General features: G+C 39.3%; 1 protein-coding gene across 1 annotated transcript in view; it reads left to right on the top strand.

The window, feature by feature from the left end:
• The first annotated feature begins 7,049 nt into the window (after positions 1-7,049).
• Positions 7,050-21,780, top strand: part of LOC102888097 (potassium channel subfamily T member 2-like) — a 145,909-nt gene continuing 131,178 nt past the window's right edge. Inside the window, 4 exon segments of the mRNA XM_025049843.1 lie at positions 7,050-7,111; positions 13,400-13,479; positions 15,680-15,779; positions 20,515-20,563. Coding sequence (XP_024905611.1) covers positions 7,050-7,111; positions 13,400-13,479; positions 15,680-15,779; positions 20,515-20,563 — 291 coding nt within the window.

Here is a 21,780-nt window from a genome sequence, read left to right as displayed (position 1 = left end):
ATTCCTTCGCGTGCACCGGCAACTTTTTGCACATTAAATTTTTGAACTAATGGGGACTTTTCAAACTGTAACTTCATATTTTTTATTTCAATGAAAGTTTCTGAGTAATTAAGCACGCACCTCATCTCTCTGCAGAGAGTACATGCTGATTCATGAATGGAATAATGGTGTCCTATTGACATTCTTCCTCATGAAAGGAATTCAAGCAGCTTTAAAAGACTTGAAACTCTAAAGATAATAGCCTCATTTTCAGGAAATTTGTTAGGTTATTAATATCACTGATCTCACGTCACCCTTTTTTCACTAGCAATGTGTCATTATTTACAGGTGAATAATTCTAAACACATCTCGGGTAATTTTACCCAACTTTACGATGCTCTGATGCAGTTCTATGTGTGCACTTCGATCCCTTGAGATGGCAAACACCTTGTCCTTTAATAACAAAAAGCGAATTAGGGAAGCTAATAACCAGCTCTCATAAAGGCTCTGAGGTCCACCTTTTGCCATTAAAACAAATAAGAGATCGTTCGCCATCGCAAAAGACCTTTTGATTCTTCAGTGAGAATTTTCGAGGGATATTCTATAGTATTATCGTGCTAAGAAGGATGCAAAGAAGGTACAAGACAGTCAGTGCTGAGTGTTGGTACCACCGCAAGAACAGACAAGAATGCCTCAGACTACCCAAATAAAAGTACAAGGTAGGTCCTGACCGAGGATCAACGAGTGATACTTTATATCGATCTCTATCTATATAATATATGCATGTATAATTGATATACATGCAGTTGTGTGAACATTTGAATTGGTCACAGTCATAATTTGCACACACACATATGCGCACGTACACAATCAAGCCTCATTATTTGCCCTAGTGACGTGCGATCACGTCTCTGCGGACACTGAATGACTGAAAAACAGGACACTAAATAGACTCTCAGAGACTTGAACTTGACGATATGATTTTGACAGAAGAATGTAAATAAGCGTAAAAGCAAAAAGCAAACTTCTGTATAGCAAAATTCATTCGACATTCAGCAAATAGGGCAAGTGCCTAATTAATACGTGTACCTGGCACCATGTTAGGTTCTGAAAACACGATCGAAATGAGCCAAGTAGACACGGTTCCTGTCCTCACAAGTTTAGAGCCAAGCCAAGCATCACTGGCAGCTTTGGAGGGACACACGGCAGGAAACATGCCCTCAAATAAACTCTCGCTGAGGCTCGTAGTCAGTGCTATTAATGATGCAACCCATCTGGTACTTGGTGGCTTCCTGTCTGTTTCAGTCTGGTTTTGCTCATTATTTCTGCAAAGCACTAAGCTGAGCTGTGTACCTTGCTCAAGACTGGTGTTCACTTTCAAATGTAAATATACCGAATTTCTAAGTATGAAAGTATTTTTCAAAGTTATCTTTCTCTCTTACATGTCTGTGTTCTGCGTCCTGTGGCGCAGAACCAGTTATTCGACCTTTTGGGTTCACTTGAAGGAAAGAGCCCCCTAAAGAGGCAGTTCTGACACTTGGCAATCAGTACTATGGGCAAAGGATCGAGGGCACTAAGCAAAAATGACATCTGTGCCACTTGACAAAGGCTTTGGTGAGAAAGACGTTCCAGGTGGCATCTAAAACGAGGCCTCAAAGGAAGAAGGGCAAGGCCCAGAGGAAGGCGAAAGAAATCTTAGTTCAACTAAGAATCATTTTCCTTAACGGCCAGACAGACGATTACTTTCATCAAAAAGTAGCGACCCACAGATTTAAAAGCTCTATGACTGGACTCAACTAAATCTGGTTGAGGAAATACAGAGGAATTACGGTATGCTAGAGTGTTCGTATCATCCACAGCCAATCGGAAAAGTGCGTCTGAAATTAACAAATCTGTTCCTCCTTTTGGAGCAAGGTGATCTGGGGCTCTGTCTCCCAGCACAGATGCCAGATGGCTGTAGCCACAGATGGCCGGCCTCTGCATGCTGACAGTTGTCGACTTGGGGTGCTAATGGGGTGTTAGAAGCATCTACTGCTGAGTCACTTTTAATCCTGTGTATATTAGTGAACATCCACTATACTCCAGGCACCAGATAAACGATAATCAGTAAAAACTGATTGAAATCTCTGTAGCGGAGCTCGAGGTTTAATGAGGCTTTAAGAAATGGTACCATGACAAACGTTTATTTTCCCTTAAAATAATTCGGAATTTTTATAAACTCTGACACCATAATTAGAAATAATGGAGGGGGAGGGAGAGGAGAGACAGGGACAGTCGGCAGGTAGATCAGAGTACCTTCTTGCTCACACGTGATAAGGTGATGGGAAGAAGGGAGTGGGTGGTCAATTCCTTTCCAACACTTCCCTATACATCGCTCACACTAGGGATCCAATCTGGCAGTTTCTGCAGTCACGTCTAATTAAAGGTCATGCCTTAGAATAGAAGACCGCACATCCCAGTGCCTTCAATGATGTGAAATATTTCACAGGGATTTTTGTAGATCGATACGTGGATGGAGCTTCCATCTGGCCTCAATATTTGTATTTATCATCTAAAGTTTTGTTTTGCTTTGTTTTTCCCTATCTTGTCTTGAAAATAAATTTTAACCCGAAGGCAAGTTTAAATGCCTTTAGGCCATTCTTGCGAGCATGTTCATTATAAGGCTTTTTTTTTTTTTTTCCCATTTTCTTCCTTATTCTGCTGAAAGATTTTTACTACTCGAAGAACTCTAGCGAATAATTTAATACGTGCTCACGGGAAAGAGGATTCGGGCCGAACTACGAGACTTTTATCTGAACCACAGAGGGGGGATTTGAAATCAGCTCAGATTGGAAGAAGATTTCAGGGAAGAAAATCAGGAGTTTAGGTTTGGCTGTGCTGAGTCAGAGATGCCCACGAGAGAGCGCCACGTAAAACAACTGAGCAGGTAGTTGAATGTATGAGTTTGCAAGAGGACGGGGCTGAACATATAAGATTGGTGGTCTAGGGCACGTCGATGGATGACAGTTATAAAAGATGACTGACGTCATCTTGAGAATAGAAGAGAGTGAACTAGCCGAGGATGCTTAGAAGGAGTAAGCTGCAAGGTAGTGGGAAAACCGAGAATGGAGTACTTTGGGAAGTCAAGTGAAAAATGCGATTCGGGGGTGAGGAAGAGATCAGCTATGCCTAATGCCTAATGATGTCCAACGCCGACAGGATAAGCAAGATGAACTGAGAAAATACATTTCTGTTTTTTAAGCCACCCGGTCGGTGGTATTTGGTTATGGCCGCCCTAGCAAATGAATACGGCAGATCTCAGTGTGTCTCTTTCTTCCTTCGGTTGCCAGTCAGAGCCACGGCCAGGTGCATTTACCACTCCCGCTGCAGGGAATTTTTCTTGGTTTCTGCACTGATGTCAACTTTCGGGAACACCGGTCCTTTGTGGGGGGTTTTGTGGGGGAGTTTCTGTGGGGATCTTTTGGGGGGATTTCTTTGGTCTCCTGTTTGTCAAAATATAAACTCTATACCATCAAAAATTGTCAGATAGCACCAGGGTGAACAGCGAACGGCAGCTTTAATGTTAGCTTACTTCTCTGATTTCTTATTTTCTTATCTTTTCTGGCTTCTAAGGATTTCCTTTGCTTTCCTACTACTTAAGCCATACATGTTTAAAGTGGCGTGTGTGTACAATAATTTAGTTAACCGTTTAGGTATATCTTTGGGGGAAGGTTTATGGCACATTTGTGCTACCATATTGTCAGAAGCAAAATTCTGAATTGCTTTGAAATCTGTTCTCGTCATAAAGCGATTGGCTGTTATCTCTCTGTTCCAGTTTATCACAGTCGGTTGCTTGCTTTTTGATCAAGTTACCATTAAACTCATAGACGGTCTCTATAAAACAATCGCCAGGGTCTCTGGTTGGTTCCTCTAGACGTACATCCTGATACGGAGTTTGGGTTGTGGCCTGTCCTGAGAACAATGTGACCTCAGGCAAAGGGACTCGTTGCACCCGAGGCAGACCCTGAAGCAGTGGACAGATGGAAACTACCCAGCAATTATTTGAAGAGGGGGGGCCTGGGTACCTCTTTTCCATGCCTCCCATATCCAGGTATATATATGAGACTGAACACATGGGACCATCATAAGAAATATGTACTTACAATGATGATGTCGCAACTGAAATTAAGCCTTGTGTCAGTAAATTTTACCAAAGAAATTCCTAAAATGTCTAACAACTATGCTAGTACATTTTATGATCTGTTGCAGTATGTTTTGTAATTAGAAAAAAAAAATACAGTACCTGAAACCATAACCTTTAACCTTTGGAGTTATCTCTCTTATTGAGTGGAAATTCTTTTCATGTCTATTAGACACAAGTCTGCGTGTAAATGCCTTATCCTTCATCATTATAAAATTGCACAGAAAACGTTAAGACCAGCATTCCACTGAAAGAACATCTAGTAATTTTGCCTAAGTTTGGGATAATTTTTTCTGACAAAATTGACAGCAAATTTTTCTCTGGTATAACATTTTCACATTTTTACTGTATCATTGTGTATCTTCTCAGATCGTTTGGGAAAGATGTTTTGGGAAATTTCCATGTAGGGGGCTTATTTGACTATGAAAACGGTGAGCTGATAACCAGATTTTAGATTACTGCTCTATTCTTTACCATATACACAGATTTTTAAATAACTTGACATTTAGATTTCACATTATTTAGTGAAAAATATATATATTTAAGTAAGTATTGTTATTTATTTATTGGGAAAATGACTTATTCTTTATTATTTTCAAGTAGTAAACAAACAAAACCTAAAGACTCGTTTATATATATAAGTGATTTATGAAAAGTGGTGGATTATTAATACACAGGAATACATATAAGAATACCATGCAGTTTAAAACATGATCTAGGCCCGCATCTTCTACGTTTGAGTAAAAATAAAGTTATAGAGCAGCAGGTGCAGCATAATTCTCTTTTACTGTTGTTTAAATAATTCAAATGTCACCAGACACTTGTTAATGAAGCAAAGCTAAGTTTATTTAAAGTCCCAGAAGTTAGCACATAAGCATTTGTGACGTTTCACAAGCTGATGTTAGAGGCGATACGTATTTACCAGGCTTTGGAATTGGGGCTCAAGTGGTGGAAGGAGGGTATGAGAAAAGGTTTGAAGTGGTCCGAGTTTGTGACGAATCATTTAGATTTGGCAGACACAGCAAACTGAGCATTTTTAAGTCTTAACGAGTAAAAAGGCAATGTAAGTTGCAATGAGTAGGCTACTGCAGATAGGTGATGTGTTTGCCTGGGTGAACAGACTTCTGTCTCTCATATGTTGATCTATAGGAATTTTCCGAAGCAAACAGCGAAGCTATGTCTTGTCTAACACCCTTATTTTTTCCATAAGCAAATGTTCCTTGAAGGGATCAATTTCACAAAATGGACGTACGTGATTCACAGTTTCTGTTTTCACAATTACAAATATTTATTCTAGGAACTTTTTTTTTTTATTATCAACGAACCAGAAAGTAGTTATCAGTTGCCATGTTTAGTTGTGCGTTTCACATCTAAAGTATCTTAATTTTCATAACAGCCCTGTTAATGGAAGTAATATCTATATTTTACGGAAAATAAAAGTTTGCAGCTCTGATAAGTCCAGACTCTACCTCTTTATACCACACTACGAAATGAACAGATGAATATATAAACAAACTATTGTGGGGAAAAAGTCAGTTTCTCTAGAAAACCCATGAGTCTTATTGTAATATTCCACTGAGTGAAATTCTGTTTGAAACCATTTTCCTCTCTTCCTCCAAATTGTGTCACCTTGTCTTTAAATGCATCAACCCAGTATGGTCTACCTATTAAAAGTCATGCCTGTCATTTTCCCTTGAGTACTACATACTAAGAGAAGTCCCGAAGAAGTGCTATGTGTCTCTTAGAGCTGTGCCCATTACTAAACTGTCCAACTGTGACTTCTCCTCGCCCCCTTCCACAATCAGATGCAAAATGGAAGAGGCTGCTTGGAGGCTTGGGTTAAAACCTTACGCTATTGGTGCAAAAAATAATAATAATAAATGAAACAAATAGGCGTTCCTTTCACTGAAGAGCCGTGTCCCCACGTAGCTACCAGTTGCCTGCTAAGAACTAGCATCCGCTGAACGTGACCTCACTACTCACGACCCAACTGCAGTGCTCCTCCCCACACTGGGCCCTGCGGTCTAACCGCACCAGGCCTAGCAGCCCTGGGCTGCGGGGAGCGCTCTCGATTTTCCACGATGACTGGTGCAAGAGTCCAGGCTGAGTCAGAGACCGCGTGGCATCTTCTGTCACCTTATAAGTATAGAGGACGGAAGGGAGGACGTGCCAGTTGTCACTGTTCTGGGTTTGGACTGGGAGGCCGGCAGGTTTGCGGTGGGGCTGCGCTGCCTGTGTCATGTTCTTTACAGTTCCAGAACGCCTGTGGACGTGGATGCATGCGTGCTTATGCATGTACATGCACATGTGTGTGCATGCGTTTTATTTGAGAGATTCTGCGTGTGTGTGCATGGCGTGCGTGTACGTATGATGAGAAAGTAGCATTGAGGTAAGAGAAATAAATGAAAACCATCCTAAAGCAGCTGACCTTTCCCTTTTTTTTGAGGCGGTGATTGTAAACAGACAGAATCCTTACTAAACACAGTTTATTACCAGCCCGAACGCTGTGTATTTTTGCTACTCTTGATTATATACTTAACAGAAAAGTGAATTAATGTTCTCTTATTGGCATTTTCTTTTTTTCTTTTTTTTAACGGCTGGACCCAGGCCCGGTTCCTACTCATGCATTTGGCCCAGGGTCTGAAGAGGCAAAGTCCCTTTGCAATTTAAGCATCAAAAATAAAAGTACCTTTATACTTATCCTAGCCTTATCTTTCGGCTTCCTGTGCTTACAGTCACATTGGGGGTGCTTAAATTATTTTTAATCAAATGAAGGACAGAGCAGAGCGTCGGCTCTGCGAATGACCACGGCACGTGAGGACATGAGCTATCTAACCCGAGAGAAATCTGGATACGGAAGTTCTCCGGGGTGGACTCGTGACGCGTCACCATGGAAACGGCAGAGTCATTCCAGCTACCTGCAAGCCGTGATTACCAGGGAGTGACGGGAACGTAACTTCATTTACTGGGGAGCGATCGGCGTTAATGGGGGAAGACTGATGAGCCATCAGCACCCCAGCTGGTCTCACCGCCACGCCACCGCTGCGTGTATTTAGACACGATGCCTGGGTGCCCGCGTGCGGATGCTTGTGTCTGCGAGATGAGTTTGCGTGTGTGTGTGTGTGTGTGTGTGTGTGTGTGCGCGCGCACGCTGTGTGGAAAGCTGGGCTCTCTTTCCAAAAGCGGCATTGTTTTAGATCTTATTTGAAAAATGCAGACAATGCCATCAAAAGTCACGAGACTCCACCTCTGCCTCCTTATAAGGTGTCAGCCTTATATAGAAGGTGGGAAAGTTAGGCTGGAGTAAAAACGAAAAGAATCAGATGGGCGAAAATCAGCTGGAAAACGCCAGAACGGGGCCTGCGAAGTCCTTAAAATGCCGGGATTTCTGCTCCTGTGGCGAAGGCTGGCAGCACCTGAGCGTGCCACGGGTGCAGCAAAATTTTTTTTAAGATGAAAAATTGATCGTAGGCTTACTTATTAATTTTCTTTCCAGGGCTTCATGTGAATGGTTGCTCCGTTAAATAATTTAGTTACCAGAAGTTAGGAGTGAACGTTTGCGAACGGAGAGCAACCTGGTTTAGAGTCAATAATCAAAGGGCAGAGCTGAACAAACACTTCTCGGCAACCCTGTGCGGGTCTGGCATTTGCTGTGCTCTTTTGTAATATTTTACAAATGACCTAGAACTCTCCTGATAAAGCAGAAGCAAGAGACGAGAAGTAATACGAAGACCTGTGTCTCGATTCTGTTCCAGGACTAGCTGTATGAATTTGGGCGAGTCACTAAAAATATTTGAATTTCTTTTTCTGTGAAAGAAAGTTGATGGCTGCCTTACCCAAGTCACAGCGATCTTGTAAAAGTTAAATTAACAGTAGTGTAATTCCCCCCTAAATATTCATTAAATCATGGGGAGATTGTGCAAATAAACAAATCTAAATGAATAAAATTGAAAAAAAAAATGAAAACCTTTGGAGAATTATCAGTAATCACAAGGTAGATCGAGTTGGAATAAGGGCTTCCAAAAGTTCAGCTCACTGCAAACCCAATCTTTTCATCCTGAAATTGTTATAAACCATGGTTTTGTCCTTCCCGGCATACTATCAACTGATAGTTCCTGAGGCGGGGACCCCAGAATTCCTTCATTCAGGCATTGGGCCAGTAATAATGAATCCCTAATAAGTCCCAAGTAACATGTGAGAAGCTAAAGATACAGTGTGGACAAAACTCAATATGGCCCCTGCCTTTGTGGAGCCTGTATTCTCATAGAATGCCTTTGCACGATCAGGAAGTGATTCTGGTAGTTTCTGAGGACTGCCAGGCCAAAGTACCAGTTACTCGGTGCCAGAAAACAACAGAAATGCATCGACTCAAAACTGAGACGTGTAGAAGTTGCGAATCACGTGGTTCACAGAGCTCTGTCCTCTCTGAAGCCTACAGGGGAGGCCCCTTCCTCGCCTCTCCCGTTTTCGGGAGCCCCGGGCACGCCTTGGACTGTGGCTGTGCCACCCCAGTCTCTACCTCTGTCTTCTGTTGCTATTTTCCTTCTGCGTCTTTCTCTGTGTCTTCTTATAAGACACCAGTCATATTGGATTCAAGACTCATCCTGCTCCAAAAAGACAGCCTCTTAATTTAAATAACTATGTCTGCAGTGACCCCATTCCCAAATAAGGTCACCATTTTGAGGTCTCGGGGGGTGAGGACGTCAACATATCTTTTCGGAGGACATACGAATTCAACGCATAATGACTTCAGAGAAAAGAGGGGTACACTCAGAGTAAAGTGGCCCATCCGGAAAGGTGGAAGGCCCCCAAGTGTAAAGCCAACTGAGAACCTGGCCGTGGTGAGCACGGAGAGGGGATCTCGGCAGTGGTACTTGGGCTTCGTTTTTTCTTCTTACTCGTTGGAATCAGAGCACCAAGCAGGGGACGAGGAGGACGCCACGATACAAGGAAACAGAAACGATGCTAGACGATAAGTTCTTATGAATGGCGAGGGTGCTGGGGGCTGCGTATGCTGACTTGCCCTTCGGATGTAGATTTTCCCAAGGAAAACCACCAACACATAAACGATGAGAGAGCAGAGCTAACACACCCACTGATCCTGCCTGCTGGGACCAGGGCGTCTGGGCAGGTATGGCCTTGTTCGAGAGGAGTTCAGTAATGAAAAGGACCCCATGACCAATACTGAAGAATCAGAGGGAGGAGGGAAGGGAGCCGCACCAGTTATAGACACAGAAGAGGAATCTTTCCTTTGAAGAGTGATCTATATCTACTCGAAGTTCCAAAAACGGTGTCTACAAAAGTTCATGGGCATCCTGAGTGGAGTTCGGGGCATCAGCCCTTGGACAAAGCAACAAAGCACCGACGACCCAGGTCAGAGTTATTTTTGTGTCGTTAAAATGGTAAGGCCTCCTTTAAAGGCACCGACTAAGAATTTTTAGAAGGAAGCAAGGAAATTGCCTTTTAACAAGATATTGCATGATTTTTACCCTAAATTCAAATAAACAGCAACAGAATGAGAGGAAAATGGGGAGAAAGTAACAAATTAATATCAGCATTAGATCAGTTGATACCGTTAGGGCAAAGTGATGATGGCGACGCACACACACAAAAAAATCTCTACAGCATTCGAAATTGTTCCAGAGCATAGAAACATCGGGAGAGTTTTTCGCTTCGTATTTAAAGATATTAGAATAATCTAAAGATGATAGCACATCAATCTTAGTTGTGACTATAGAAGAAAAATTCCTAAACATATAGGAAAATGAATCCATCAGTAAACTGCCTCGATAGTTTACTATTACAAAAACAATTTGTTCCAGAATTGAAAAAAAAATAATTGCATAAAAGAAAAACGATTGAAACAATTCACCAAATCTGTCAACATTCCCCAAAAATGTATCATCCACCTGACAGATTCAAGACAGGTTTTTGATTACTATCGACATCAATCCACTCCTGATATGGTTTTCAGTAAAACATAAATATTTATTGCAATTCTGGGGTCAACGATTTAACTGCACAAGCACGAGGCCTTCTCTTACAAGAATGCTCACCACAGTTCATATTTTTCTCCAAAAACTGCTAGTCGATGTAGTAAGTAGAAACACTGGAGAAGGTGTCCAGGTGACATGCCTGTCTGCCTAGAAAAACCCCAAGAAATAAACCTGAAAAAAAAATCACTACCTATAAAGGAGTTCATGATAGCTCTTTAAAACACCAAACACAAAAGTTAAACGTGAAAACGAAACCCTTTTAAAAATAGCAACCAAAATTACAAAACATCCAGAAATAAATATCCCAAAGCATGTGTAGGATCTACCCAAATAAAACAAGAAAACGTTTCTGACCGACACAAGAATATCATCACGAAACAATGAAAACATGTCAAGAGGAGAAAATGTCACCTAGTAATGATTGCAATATCACTTTTTTAAATTAACTATAATCCTAATTCTACTATTATATTGGGGGAAGTGTGACCAAATGATTCCCAATTTTACCTGAAGGATAAACACGTGAAAAAAAAGACACTTGAAGAAGCGACGAGGGCAGATTTGCCCTAATGTATTACTCAGAACTGTAGGTCCAGAAAGAATTCACTACGCCACCCTGCTGGATGCAGGTAAATTCAGATAAAGTGAGACGGGAGGAGGGACGTTAGGAGGAAGAGAGGAACGAAGGGAGGGAAAGGAAATACTAGGAGGATATTTAAAACCAAATAAATCACAAAGTTGAAAAGGATAAACGCTAAAGTCTACATAACTCCCCGGAGAAGGTCCCAAAAGATGACACTAATACTACTAACCGGCCTTGATTCTGGTAGTTGCCATTAGATCAAATAAAAGAAAGTGCCACTCTATATTATAAATTATAAACCTAAGGACATTTTTCTGTACCTGAGAGAAGGCATGGATCAAAAAAGTGTTTTGCTTGTTTTTTTTGTTTTGTTTTGTTTTGTTTCTTTGTTTTAGCTTTAACTTTCGAAAGCATTTAGAAAGCGGTCCATACTTTAATACCCACGATCAGAGAATACCGACATGGAGAGATCACTAGATTAATTGTTTTCCTTTGCGTAGTAGTATAATTAGAAGTGAGTTTGGAATTCATTTAATGAGAGACCTCACACCATGCAAAACTGTCTTTACCCTCAGGGAAAAAATAAACAATCGTTTGCAAGCTGTCATCCAGCCTCCGGCTCATGCACATACTCTGGAGTTCTCTCCACTTCATGGTGATGGCCATTTCAAAGCTGGGTAATCTCATTCAGAATTCTCATTTTCCGCGATTGGTCCTATACGACAGCATCACATTAACGAGTCAGCTCATTTGAACAATCATGGCCACTTCGGTATTTAAAGAAAGCCGTTCTGGTGCTGCTATTGCTTTAAATTTAGACTAAACATTTTCAGTTCCTTGAGCTTTTTCTCATATGGGATGCTTTCCTGATCTCTTATGCTTATTTTGCATAAGGCTATAGACAATCTCATTTTAGTTAAAAAAAAAAAAATGCACCTCAATTATATCCTCAGAACTGAACTCCGGCTGTTATCCGAGGAATGGACTCGTGTTCTTATAAATTTGATAGTTCTAGGAAGGAAGTCTATGTGGCCTTTGCTGAATCACTTGTGTAATGGCCATATGTCCTCTCAAATGTGCTTTTGTATCCATAGCAAATCTGAACTAATTTAGCCTGATATCGGTAGCACAGTCGCTTTACTTAAAATGAACTGCCTTCTCATTTGATAAACAAGGGACGCAGACCTAATAAAGGACACTGGCCGAGTTCTGTGTCTGCGTGGGTGTGCGTGCAGTGTCACAGCATGTGGGAGCGTGTGGGTTCGTGGGGGGTGGGTGTACACGTGCGTGTAATTCTGCTGGAAGAAATTAACAAGAGAAACCTCATTTCTGTCCTTTTTTTGTTTCACATAACATGTAAGATGAATATAAAACAAAAGATGGACAGCGAATGAGAAAATGATGAAAAGGAATGAAAAAAAGTTTATGCAAAAAAAACCCTTTCTTTATGGATAAGAGGTAAAGTTAGAGAGCCTTCAAGCCTTTTAGCAGGTAAAGCAGTTAAAACTTGGTTTGCAATCGATAACAAAATTCCTTTCGCTTTTATGGCATAAAAGACAGTTTTAAAAATATTCATGAATCTTCTTGTCTATACGGCATAGAATATAGTAGTGAAATATTTCCCTAATACATGAGCATCTTTATATGCTCATTTTTTCCTCTGGTTTTATCTCCCATGTGTAGTCTTACCAAATAAAACAAAACTATAAAACTATCTAGTTTATATGGATTGCATTATCAAAATTTCATGATGTTAGGAAAAATGAAATTAAATCTTTGTTGTTTGTATAAATATTCAAATGTTTTCTTAGCTGTTCTTGTAACCCTAATTTATAATACATGTATTTGAGACTAATTAAGAAACTTCAAATGATGATTATCAACAAGTCACCGTGCCCTGGACACATTTTTCTTTTCGCTCAATATTTTGAAAATACCAATTATGCCATCACACGAAAGACAGTCTGTTAGAATTTAGGGAGAAAGCAGATGCGTTTATTAAATAAATACTATTTTTTAGACTGTTGATATTATTTTACATTAGATTAAATACGTAACATTCGGTGCCTTCATTGATTTGTCTGATTTATACCTATGGTGACTTTAATCTTCTACTTGCCATTACCATTCCTTTGCTGATCTATGCGCATCTTACTACGAGCCTAAAGAAATACCAAGGTAAAGTGTCTGATAACGTGTCACAAATAGAGTCAAGGTGAAAACGTCTCGAAAAGAGACTTTCAGTCCCAATCCATTAAGACATTCTGACACAGCCCCCTGGAGTAATGTTGCTCAAACTGAAGTTTTCAAGAATCCCATTGATTCTTATGAAGTGGGCCAAAATTGGAAAAACACTGATTCAAAATTATTTCACAGACACATATTAAAGACTTTTGCATTATTGCTGTTTTGGATCCTGTACACCACTCATTACCCCCGCTAACACAGATACTGAGCTAACTACATATGATATTTTAACTCATCATGTCTTTAAAAATAAAAGTAATTGTTTCTTTCTAAAAAATTCAGTGTTTTACATTTTTTTTTTTTTTGGTGGCCAGGATTCACTCCAAATATACAATGCGTTAAATCGAATAATTTACTTTTAATTTCTTATATATTAGTGTTCAGATTAATTATGCTCTTATTTTCTGTTTGCAGGGTACAAGTTGAATTCTATATGAATGAAAACACATTTAAAGAGAGACTAAAGTTATTTTTTATTAAAAACCAGAGATCAAGTAAGTCATTTGTTTTATTCTTGTCGATGTGTTTGTACGTGTAATTACCTCAAACGCTATCTTTCTTCAACATACTGTTTATGTAAAGAATACAATTGATAATCTTGTTTTCTAGGCAGCAAAATGTTAGAGAAGTATAGATTTTACATCTGGTGGTGTTAAGGCTTCTTGAATACTTTTAACTCTCCAAATTCCACATACTTTGAACTCTCCAAATCCCACACCAATAAGTAGGCTTCTGAGTGGGCCATCTAGGTCAGTAGAAACATTGAGGAAAATAATCTAGATAAGGGGTCTCCACATTTTAACTGCGAGGGACACCTAATCTTATGATGAGAAGGTTCTAGTGATTCTGACTGACTCATACGAAGAATAATTGTCTGATTTTGTGAGGAAAGGCTTAGTGTTTCCTAACTGTGCCCAAGAAGAAGAAACATCTAGCGTGTCCTGACATGTCCATCTTGCTCGTGGTCTTCCCTGGTGATCTTAAACCAGGAAGTACAGGGCTAAGCTCAGATTTTAACAGCCCTTATGATTCTGACCATCAGACGAATTTGGAAGACACGGAGATTTGAAGAGGACGTGAAATTGGCAGTCACAGACTTCCTAAGCTTGTTCAAGGCTGAAGTGTTAGTGAAATCTTGTTGCCTCCCAAAAATACCATGAATTTTAAAAGCCATCTGAATGAGCCAGTGTACAATTTTTCATGTGATTATTGCTTCAAATGCCCACAAACAGTAGAGAGGTCTATAGTAGGTGGGTGTAGACTTGGCTCTTTCTGAATTTTGACCCCTTTATCTTCCTAGGGTGGTCCTTAATTATGTTGTGCCTCTGTAGGATTCAAACAGAAAAGCCTGAGCTGTGAGCAATTATCCAAATACTGACTATGGGGAATATTTCAACATTTAAGGCACATTCGTTAGAGACTTAAGGGCAGGTTAGCTTCAAGGTCAAGGCTAATAATGCCTGTCTAATCTGGTTATTTAAAGTTTCTAGGGAAGCCCCACCAGGATATAGCTAAAGGGGCCTCGACATCTGGATGGAAGGTTTGCTTGACTTTAAGGCTAATACTATCTCTCCAGGCCAGAAAAAATAAATGCATAATTTGACTATTTCACCAGCAGCCAGCTTTGACTAAGCAGTCACTGGGGACACAGATTCTATAAAACCAGGGCAATTTCATTAATAATTTAAAGAAACTTTATAAAGAAGCTAACCCATAAAACGTGTACCTAGCATTGTAATAGAAAAGCCTAGGACAAACTGCACAATTACTAAACATTAACCTTTTACTGTTAAGAAATGTCACCTCAAGTACATTCACATATGGTATAGCAAAAAAAAAAAAAAGTGACATTTCATTTCCAGATTTTGTCAAGTCATAATTATAGGAAGGCCTTTCTCATAATTGTATTCACAATGCATGAATCAGCTACTACCTGATAATTGCAGGAAAGGTAATGTTTCTATTCATCAGATTTTAAGCATGTTTTGCTTAATCTGAATTGTTCTTCATCGTTAAGGCTGTATAACTGTGACCTACACAGTTTTGAAGGTATCTGGCAATCTTAATTCCCATGAAAATTTTAAGAGTTTATTGGTATTTGATCTAAAGTGAAAAGTAAGGTTCAACTGATCAAATTTAGAAACGTGTGTATGTGTATAGTTCTCAGCATATACTATGCTATTATGATTTCTAATTATATAATTACTAATTAAAAGTATAATGTATAGTTATAGACATGATTATCATAATAATTAAATCTACGAGGTATTCTGAAGGTACAAGATTCATAAGTTAAGCTGTGAATTTGTAAGCAGCTAGGTCTTCCAGCTAGCCAAGATTTATGCCAAAATTCATGGATGTAGAAAATGCTTAAACTTCTAAGCGTATTTGAACCAGTCTCGACTGGACAGGACTTAATGTGGCTTCCGAATGCTCAAGCGTAGACTTACTCTCAACATATACTATTTGCTGTTGTTTGCAGTTTGTGCGTTCTGTCCATCTCGCTTTTTGTTTCAATGTTCAGCTCATTAAAATTCAGCTATCTAGAGCTTCAGAGAGTTTAGACAATTAGGGTACTGTAGTTTCTAAATACGATTTAAGTGCTGCGTTTAAAGCTGACATTCTTGACAATTCTCTTTAGTCTTTCGTGAACTAAGTTCAAATGAAAATCAAATTTCTGTTGTTTGTTTAAAGGTCTAAGAATACGTCTGTTCAATTTTTCTCTCAAATTATTAAGCTGCTTATTATACATAATCCGAGTGCTGCTAGAAAACCCTTCACAAGGAAATGAATGGTAAGGCGTTTTTGTCTGACCCTCGATATTTTTTGATTAGTTTAAATTATAATTTTTTTTATTTATTTGTTATTTTTGTATTATTTTAAAGGATGTTACATAGGATTTTTTCCAAGGACATTTCAGAAAGTTTTCGTTGCAATTAAATTGATCGGCCTTTGAGGAAATACATGAATATAATCCTTAGTCTCTTTTGAAACATCTCTTATTTTCTTCATCTATTCCTCTAAAGCTAACACTGGACACCTACTCACAAAGTTTTTATCGTTGATCGAAATACTCTAAGTAATCGTTAAATATGGGCCAGTCTTTTAAAACACCCGCTACCTTTCTGTTCTTCATTTAACTGTATTCCAAACAAGATTTATTCTACTGTATACTATATTCTCTTTGATATATTCTGTTTGTTACTCTTGAGTAGAAATACTCGATGTTTGATGTGTGACTATGTCACGTCTCAGAATTAACTTGTGTAGCTACATGACTTACTGATTTAACTTATTTTTCATTCACTATCATGTTGCTCTGATTCACTTGCATTGCTATGTGCTTCTGGACTTAATTTTTTAGTCTCTATTTTCGGCCAGAAGCAGTAGGGTAGGGGACCAGGTGTCCAATGTCAGGAATAATGTTTATTTCATCATCATCACCGCCTTGGGCCCCTGTCCTATGACACTGAAATAATTTTCAAAGCAGAAAATAAATTTGATGGCTAACCTCTGTGCAATTATTTTTTTCGTGTGGAGCTTGGCCCTAAGAAAATTTAAAAAATAAAAAAGATCAAAGGAAAATGGAAAGTGTGGGCATAATATGCATTTCAATCAATTGCTTACTCCTCAGCTTGTTTCGTGAAAATGATTCCTATTTATAAAAGAGACCGGGGACAAGTTAAAGATAAACAAGTACAATAATTTATGTGATAATTCTTTATGAAATCGTTTATTTGATGAAATAGTATTCTGGATATCTCACTGTATCTTTATTGAATACTTAGTCTGTGTTCCTATTGCTATAAATGAAGACACAGCTGGGATTTAAAAAAAAAAAAAAAAACATCTACGATCAGCGAATTTTTGTTCTGTGCGACGGTCTTATGTTTTGGAGTTGTTGCTTTTTCTGGCATCGGACTAGCTGTTTGACGTGTGTGATTTCCTCTGACATACACTTAACCTTATTATTCCCACGTTCCGTGTAGAAAAGCAGACGCTTCTTCATACTTGCCCTTCATCTCGAGGCCCTTCGTGCTGTCTTTTTATACCTTTTACACCCGTTCAAGTCGCTGACCCCAGGAAGCCAGCACCATCTCCTCTCCCGATTCTAACTGCATAGTGGGTCTCTCTACCTAGATGTCTAACAGGCATGCAAGCTCGCCACGGTCCAGTCAGCTTCTCTGTGCTCTTGCACAGATCAGTGAATGACGGTGTCAAACGTCCTTCCGACCCTACTCTGCCCACGGCCTTGCGCTCTTGAGCTGATGGACAGCAGCTCCACCTGGACGCTGTTGCCCACATGCCTCGGAGTCACGCTCGACTTCTCGTTTCGTCCCCTGCTCTGCAGTCTAGGTACACCTCTGAGAAAATGGCGTGGGACCAGCCTGGGACCACCCTGCGCAAGCCACATCCCCTCCCCCAGACGAGCGCAGTGACCCTCCTGACCAGTCCTGCTAATTCCGCCCCGCTCCTCTGTGGGTCACTTGTCATATAGCAGCAGCCAGGCTTCCTTTAAAATGTGTCGGACCTCATCACAAGTCTGCTCTGAGTGCCGACGTGCCCCCCATGGCCTGTAAGGGCCCTTGCTGTCCTGGTAACTTCGCCTCCTGTTGCTCATCCACCTCCCCCCGCTCCCTCCCCCATACTTAGCATAGGACCCTGTGGGTCACTGAATGTTGCTAAATTAATGGAATCGTGTGCGACAGTATTATCGATCGTATTGCGACCTCTAGGTGATGGAAGACCACCAACCAGAGATGTCAGCGTTTATGGCATTTATCACATCTTCTGCCTACGTGTTATGGAGAATGGTTCACCTTGCCAAAAAACGTACCGGAATTCTTTTTAAGACTTGGTGATTTAAAAATAACATGTACATGAGAGAGACCTGAAAATCATAAATCGAGTCACGAGAGAGTCCTTTCAAGGGTAAAAGGCGTTGGCGGGTGATAGCAGAGTAAAATTATATTATTCGAAAACGTTAAGAGGAACAAAGTTTCCTACAATTACCTTCTATGCCATATTACTAAGAATGCTCAGCCATAATTATAGAGGATATACATTTGAAAAATCAGATTACTGCAATTAACAAACAACCAGAATAACTTATGGCTCCATCCTGAATACAGTGTTCTGTTTAGTTCCCATTGTCAGTGCAATGTCGGTTAATGAAAAACAGAAGTGGCCTTTCTGGGCACAGGCTCTATTTTAAAATAATGAGGCTAATTCAGCAAGATTTATTTAATTAGAGCTTCTGACATAATAAAGCTACAGATATTTTGTGCTGCTTTGCTTTATTTTTAAATCCTTTCAGGAGTCAAAACCGATTGAAACTGTCGCAAATATGGAGAAACCGAAAGATGCGAAAAACAAATTATTGTTAATGTATGAGATTGTGCAAATGACAAACTCGTCAACGATTTATGTGCATTAGCAAAGGAAGTGACACACCCAGGGTGTAGTTTATGAATTTCATCGAGAGATGAGCCGTCAGCGTTGACTCACTGTTTCCTGATGCTTAGTTCTTCGCTCTGTGTCAACACTCATGCATCCTTCCCCACCTTAAAATGTTGAAGTGATTATTAGTTTTTAGCATCAAGTGATAGACACAGGAATGTGCTTATATTTTGTGGTATTTGGATTTGCATTTATAATCGGTGCGAAATAGAGCAACACACGTGTTCAGCTGACATGTACATTCATTCCAAAGATGGTTTCTTCTTTAAGGTACCAACCGTTAGGAGAAGAAATGAAATTTTGACAATATCTTTCAGCTGTTTGCTGACCAATAGAAATGGGTGTCATCAGGCAGACATTTTCCTCTTTCATGTACACTGGTCACGGTGAAGGTTAAAATAAACAGCACCAAGGACTTTGACACATAATCTCAAAAATTCTAAAGAATTTTTTGTTCACTGGAGTCTAATATCGGTACTCGAAGTCAGATTCCTAGATCTTTTCCTCGTGTGGTGATTCTTTCTTTTTTTTCCTCTTGCTTTTCTTGCTTTTCTTTCTTCTCTCTCTCTCTCTCTTTTCTTTCTCTCTCTCGCACATGGTAACTACGATATCGTATATTCGAGACTTTTATTTTGTGGCTGTGTGTTGGCCTGAGCCTTAAGAATCCTCTGCAGAACACAGGCTTCTTGAAATTACCGATCCACAAATGTCAATGACACAAGCATTGCTTTTATATGCATTCCGTACTTTGATCTCACGCGAGCACCAGGTACGTCCTCATCCCTTGACACAAGGTCTGGGAGATGTAGCCTTGGGCTACAGAGCGGCCCGCAGCACTTGGCTCCGTGCCGGGACGGGGAGAATGGCTGTGGCTGGAAGGCACTCTGCCACGGCCAGCGTGTCTGATGGAAAGACCTCAAAGCCCACCCTCTCGGTTGGCAGCTGGCGGTCTAGCTTCGTACACAAAGTACGGCCAGTGTTTTGTCCTAATTGAAATACATTCTGAATATATTGTCAGACGCGTGCTATGCTTGGGTATCCTGCTCACCTTGGTTTTTTGGGGGGAAAGGTCGCGGGTTCGGTTTGGAGCAATGGAAGATGTGAATTACTCAGGTAGATGTGACATTCTGAAATTACAGGGCGCTTTAACATACTAGGAAGTTTTTATAGTTCCTTTTAAAACAAGAACTTTAAAGAGTTTATTGCTCTTGGTTAAACATATTACCAAAAAGCAAAGGACGTAAAGATTTAAAAATAGTTCATATTCTATCGGAGGGGGTCTCATGTTTCATAACTATAAAGAATAATTGGGTTTTATCCTTTTTGCATTTTGGGGGCAGCACAATGTAGCTATTTTCATTTTTTCCTGAATAGGGTATATTTCTGTGAACCACTCCCATTTGAATCAACTGCACACCAGATAATGTAGATGAGGGTAGGGCATAAAAAGTGGAGGATTTTAACTACTGGGCGCTAGACGCGTTTTGATGTTCTCTGCAGACTATAAACAATGTTCAACATCAAAGATAAAATGAGTTTTAAGAGATGTGTAAGAACAGTGACACCTTCCTGCATAATGTTCTATGCTAACCTCAGTCACAGGTTTTTCGGTGGTATGTCAAATATTTCACAAAAGTCCACATCAGAAATATTAATGTGCTCCATAAGCTGAGTTACTGACTTTATTCAGATTATTTATACTGTTGGTTTTGTATTGCCAAAATATTATTGGCTTTAAAATTAACAAAACCTTAGAGTTCACAGAAGACTCTACAGTGACTTTTCAATGGGAAATTTGACTAGTAAAGGGTCTAAAATAATGACCTGTTATCTTTTCTTTCATTATTAACATGCTACTGAAAACAAATTCAAAAGGGGTTTTCCCGGGAACAGAAATGAGTATTATCAAAAAGAAAATTGGAACACTATAAAGTTATCTAATTCTAATTTTGATATCCCACTGTCTTTTTATGTTAGCATGATTTAAATACTTCCGACTTTGATCGAAATTTAAAAATGAATGCACTTTTCATATTTTTAAAACTAACATCTTCTTATTCTTTTCATAGGTCTCATATCTTTTGGGTGAACAGAAGTCTACCTTTATGGGGCCTACAGGTTATGTACAATTTTGTTTTAGACCTATATTTCTCGATTTATTCATATTTCCCAGAGAAATACTATTGGAGAAAAACTGTTGATATCAAAAATGAGTTTGTTTTATTGCTTAACCTTGATGCACATCTTAGACTAACACTTTCATTCCTTGGAGAATTTCCTCGTGATCAGGATTAGACTACAGTGAGCTTTGGAGGGTGCAGAGAAACGCAATGTCAACCAGTGTTTTCAGGCACCGCGAGTTACCTAACCTACTTAAGGAATTCCTGTTATATAGTCCTTGCAAAATTCATCAAAAGCCCATGTCTATGTTCGCTTTTTTACCTATGTCCTCGAAGTCTGGAACATGGTAGAATTTCAATAAATAATCATTAGGTAAATAAATAAATGAATGGTTCGTATTACCAATAGCAAGAGCTTGGTCCCTAGGCAGATAAATTGTAAATAAAACTAAAAGTATGCCCTGGAATAAGGCAGTCCTAAAGAAAAATATGAGAAGGGACAGCATGTCTGAATTACATTGTTGACATGTTCCCTAGAGTCCTCTGCATCTTGTCCTTGTTCCTTTTTCTATTGAATTTCATGCTGGCAACCTTTTTACAATTTCTCAGCTCCTTTCCTCTTGACTCCCTCCTGCAAGTAGTTTGCTGTTTTTCAAAAATTGGAAATTCTAAGAATAGAAGCATTAACATAAAAAAACTTAGAGATTACAAGACTGAGTCTGGAAAAACATGGAAAAACTATAAGCATCACTTTATAAACAACCTTTAAAATACTTTGAAATCAAATGTTTAGTTCGTTTTTTAAAGCATGATGATTGTGAAGTCTGTACGTTTTATATATGATAATGATTTCAATTATTTAAGTATTGTGATCGTAACTACGAAATCAAGGTTTTACTGTGCCTGGATATTTCATTTTATTGAAGTCCGGTTGTGTTTTACGCTATTTTATACTGACTTTCATTGCAATGTCATTAATTTACAAATAACTCTTTTCGAATATTGCGGCGTTTGCTAAAAATGCAGTCTTTTCATCTCTGAGCTATATTATGTTATCTTCCAGTGAGGTGCACATTTAAAGTATTATGAAATATACGTTGATAGTCAAATAGCTTTATCTACTAGTGATATTTTTAAATAATAGAATTCATTTCTGAATAGGATTTTGAATAATTTATGTTAAAAATGTTATAGAGACCATCTAACAATGTGTAC

The sequence above is a fragment of the Pteropus alecto genome, unplaced genomic scaffold (genome assembly GCF_000325575.1).
Source record: "Pteropus alecto unplaced genomic scaffold, ASM32557v1 scaffold65, whole genome shotgun sequence".
NCBI classification, from domain to species: domain Eukaryota; kingdom Metazoa; phylum Chordata; class Mammalia; order Chiroptera; family Pteropodidae; genus Pteropus; species Pteropus alecto.
The sequence above is the reverse complement of the archived record's forward strand: the minus strand, read 5'-3'. Positions and strand labels throughout refer to the sequence as shown.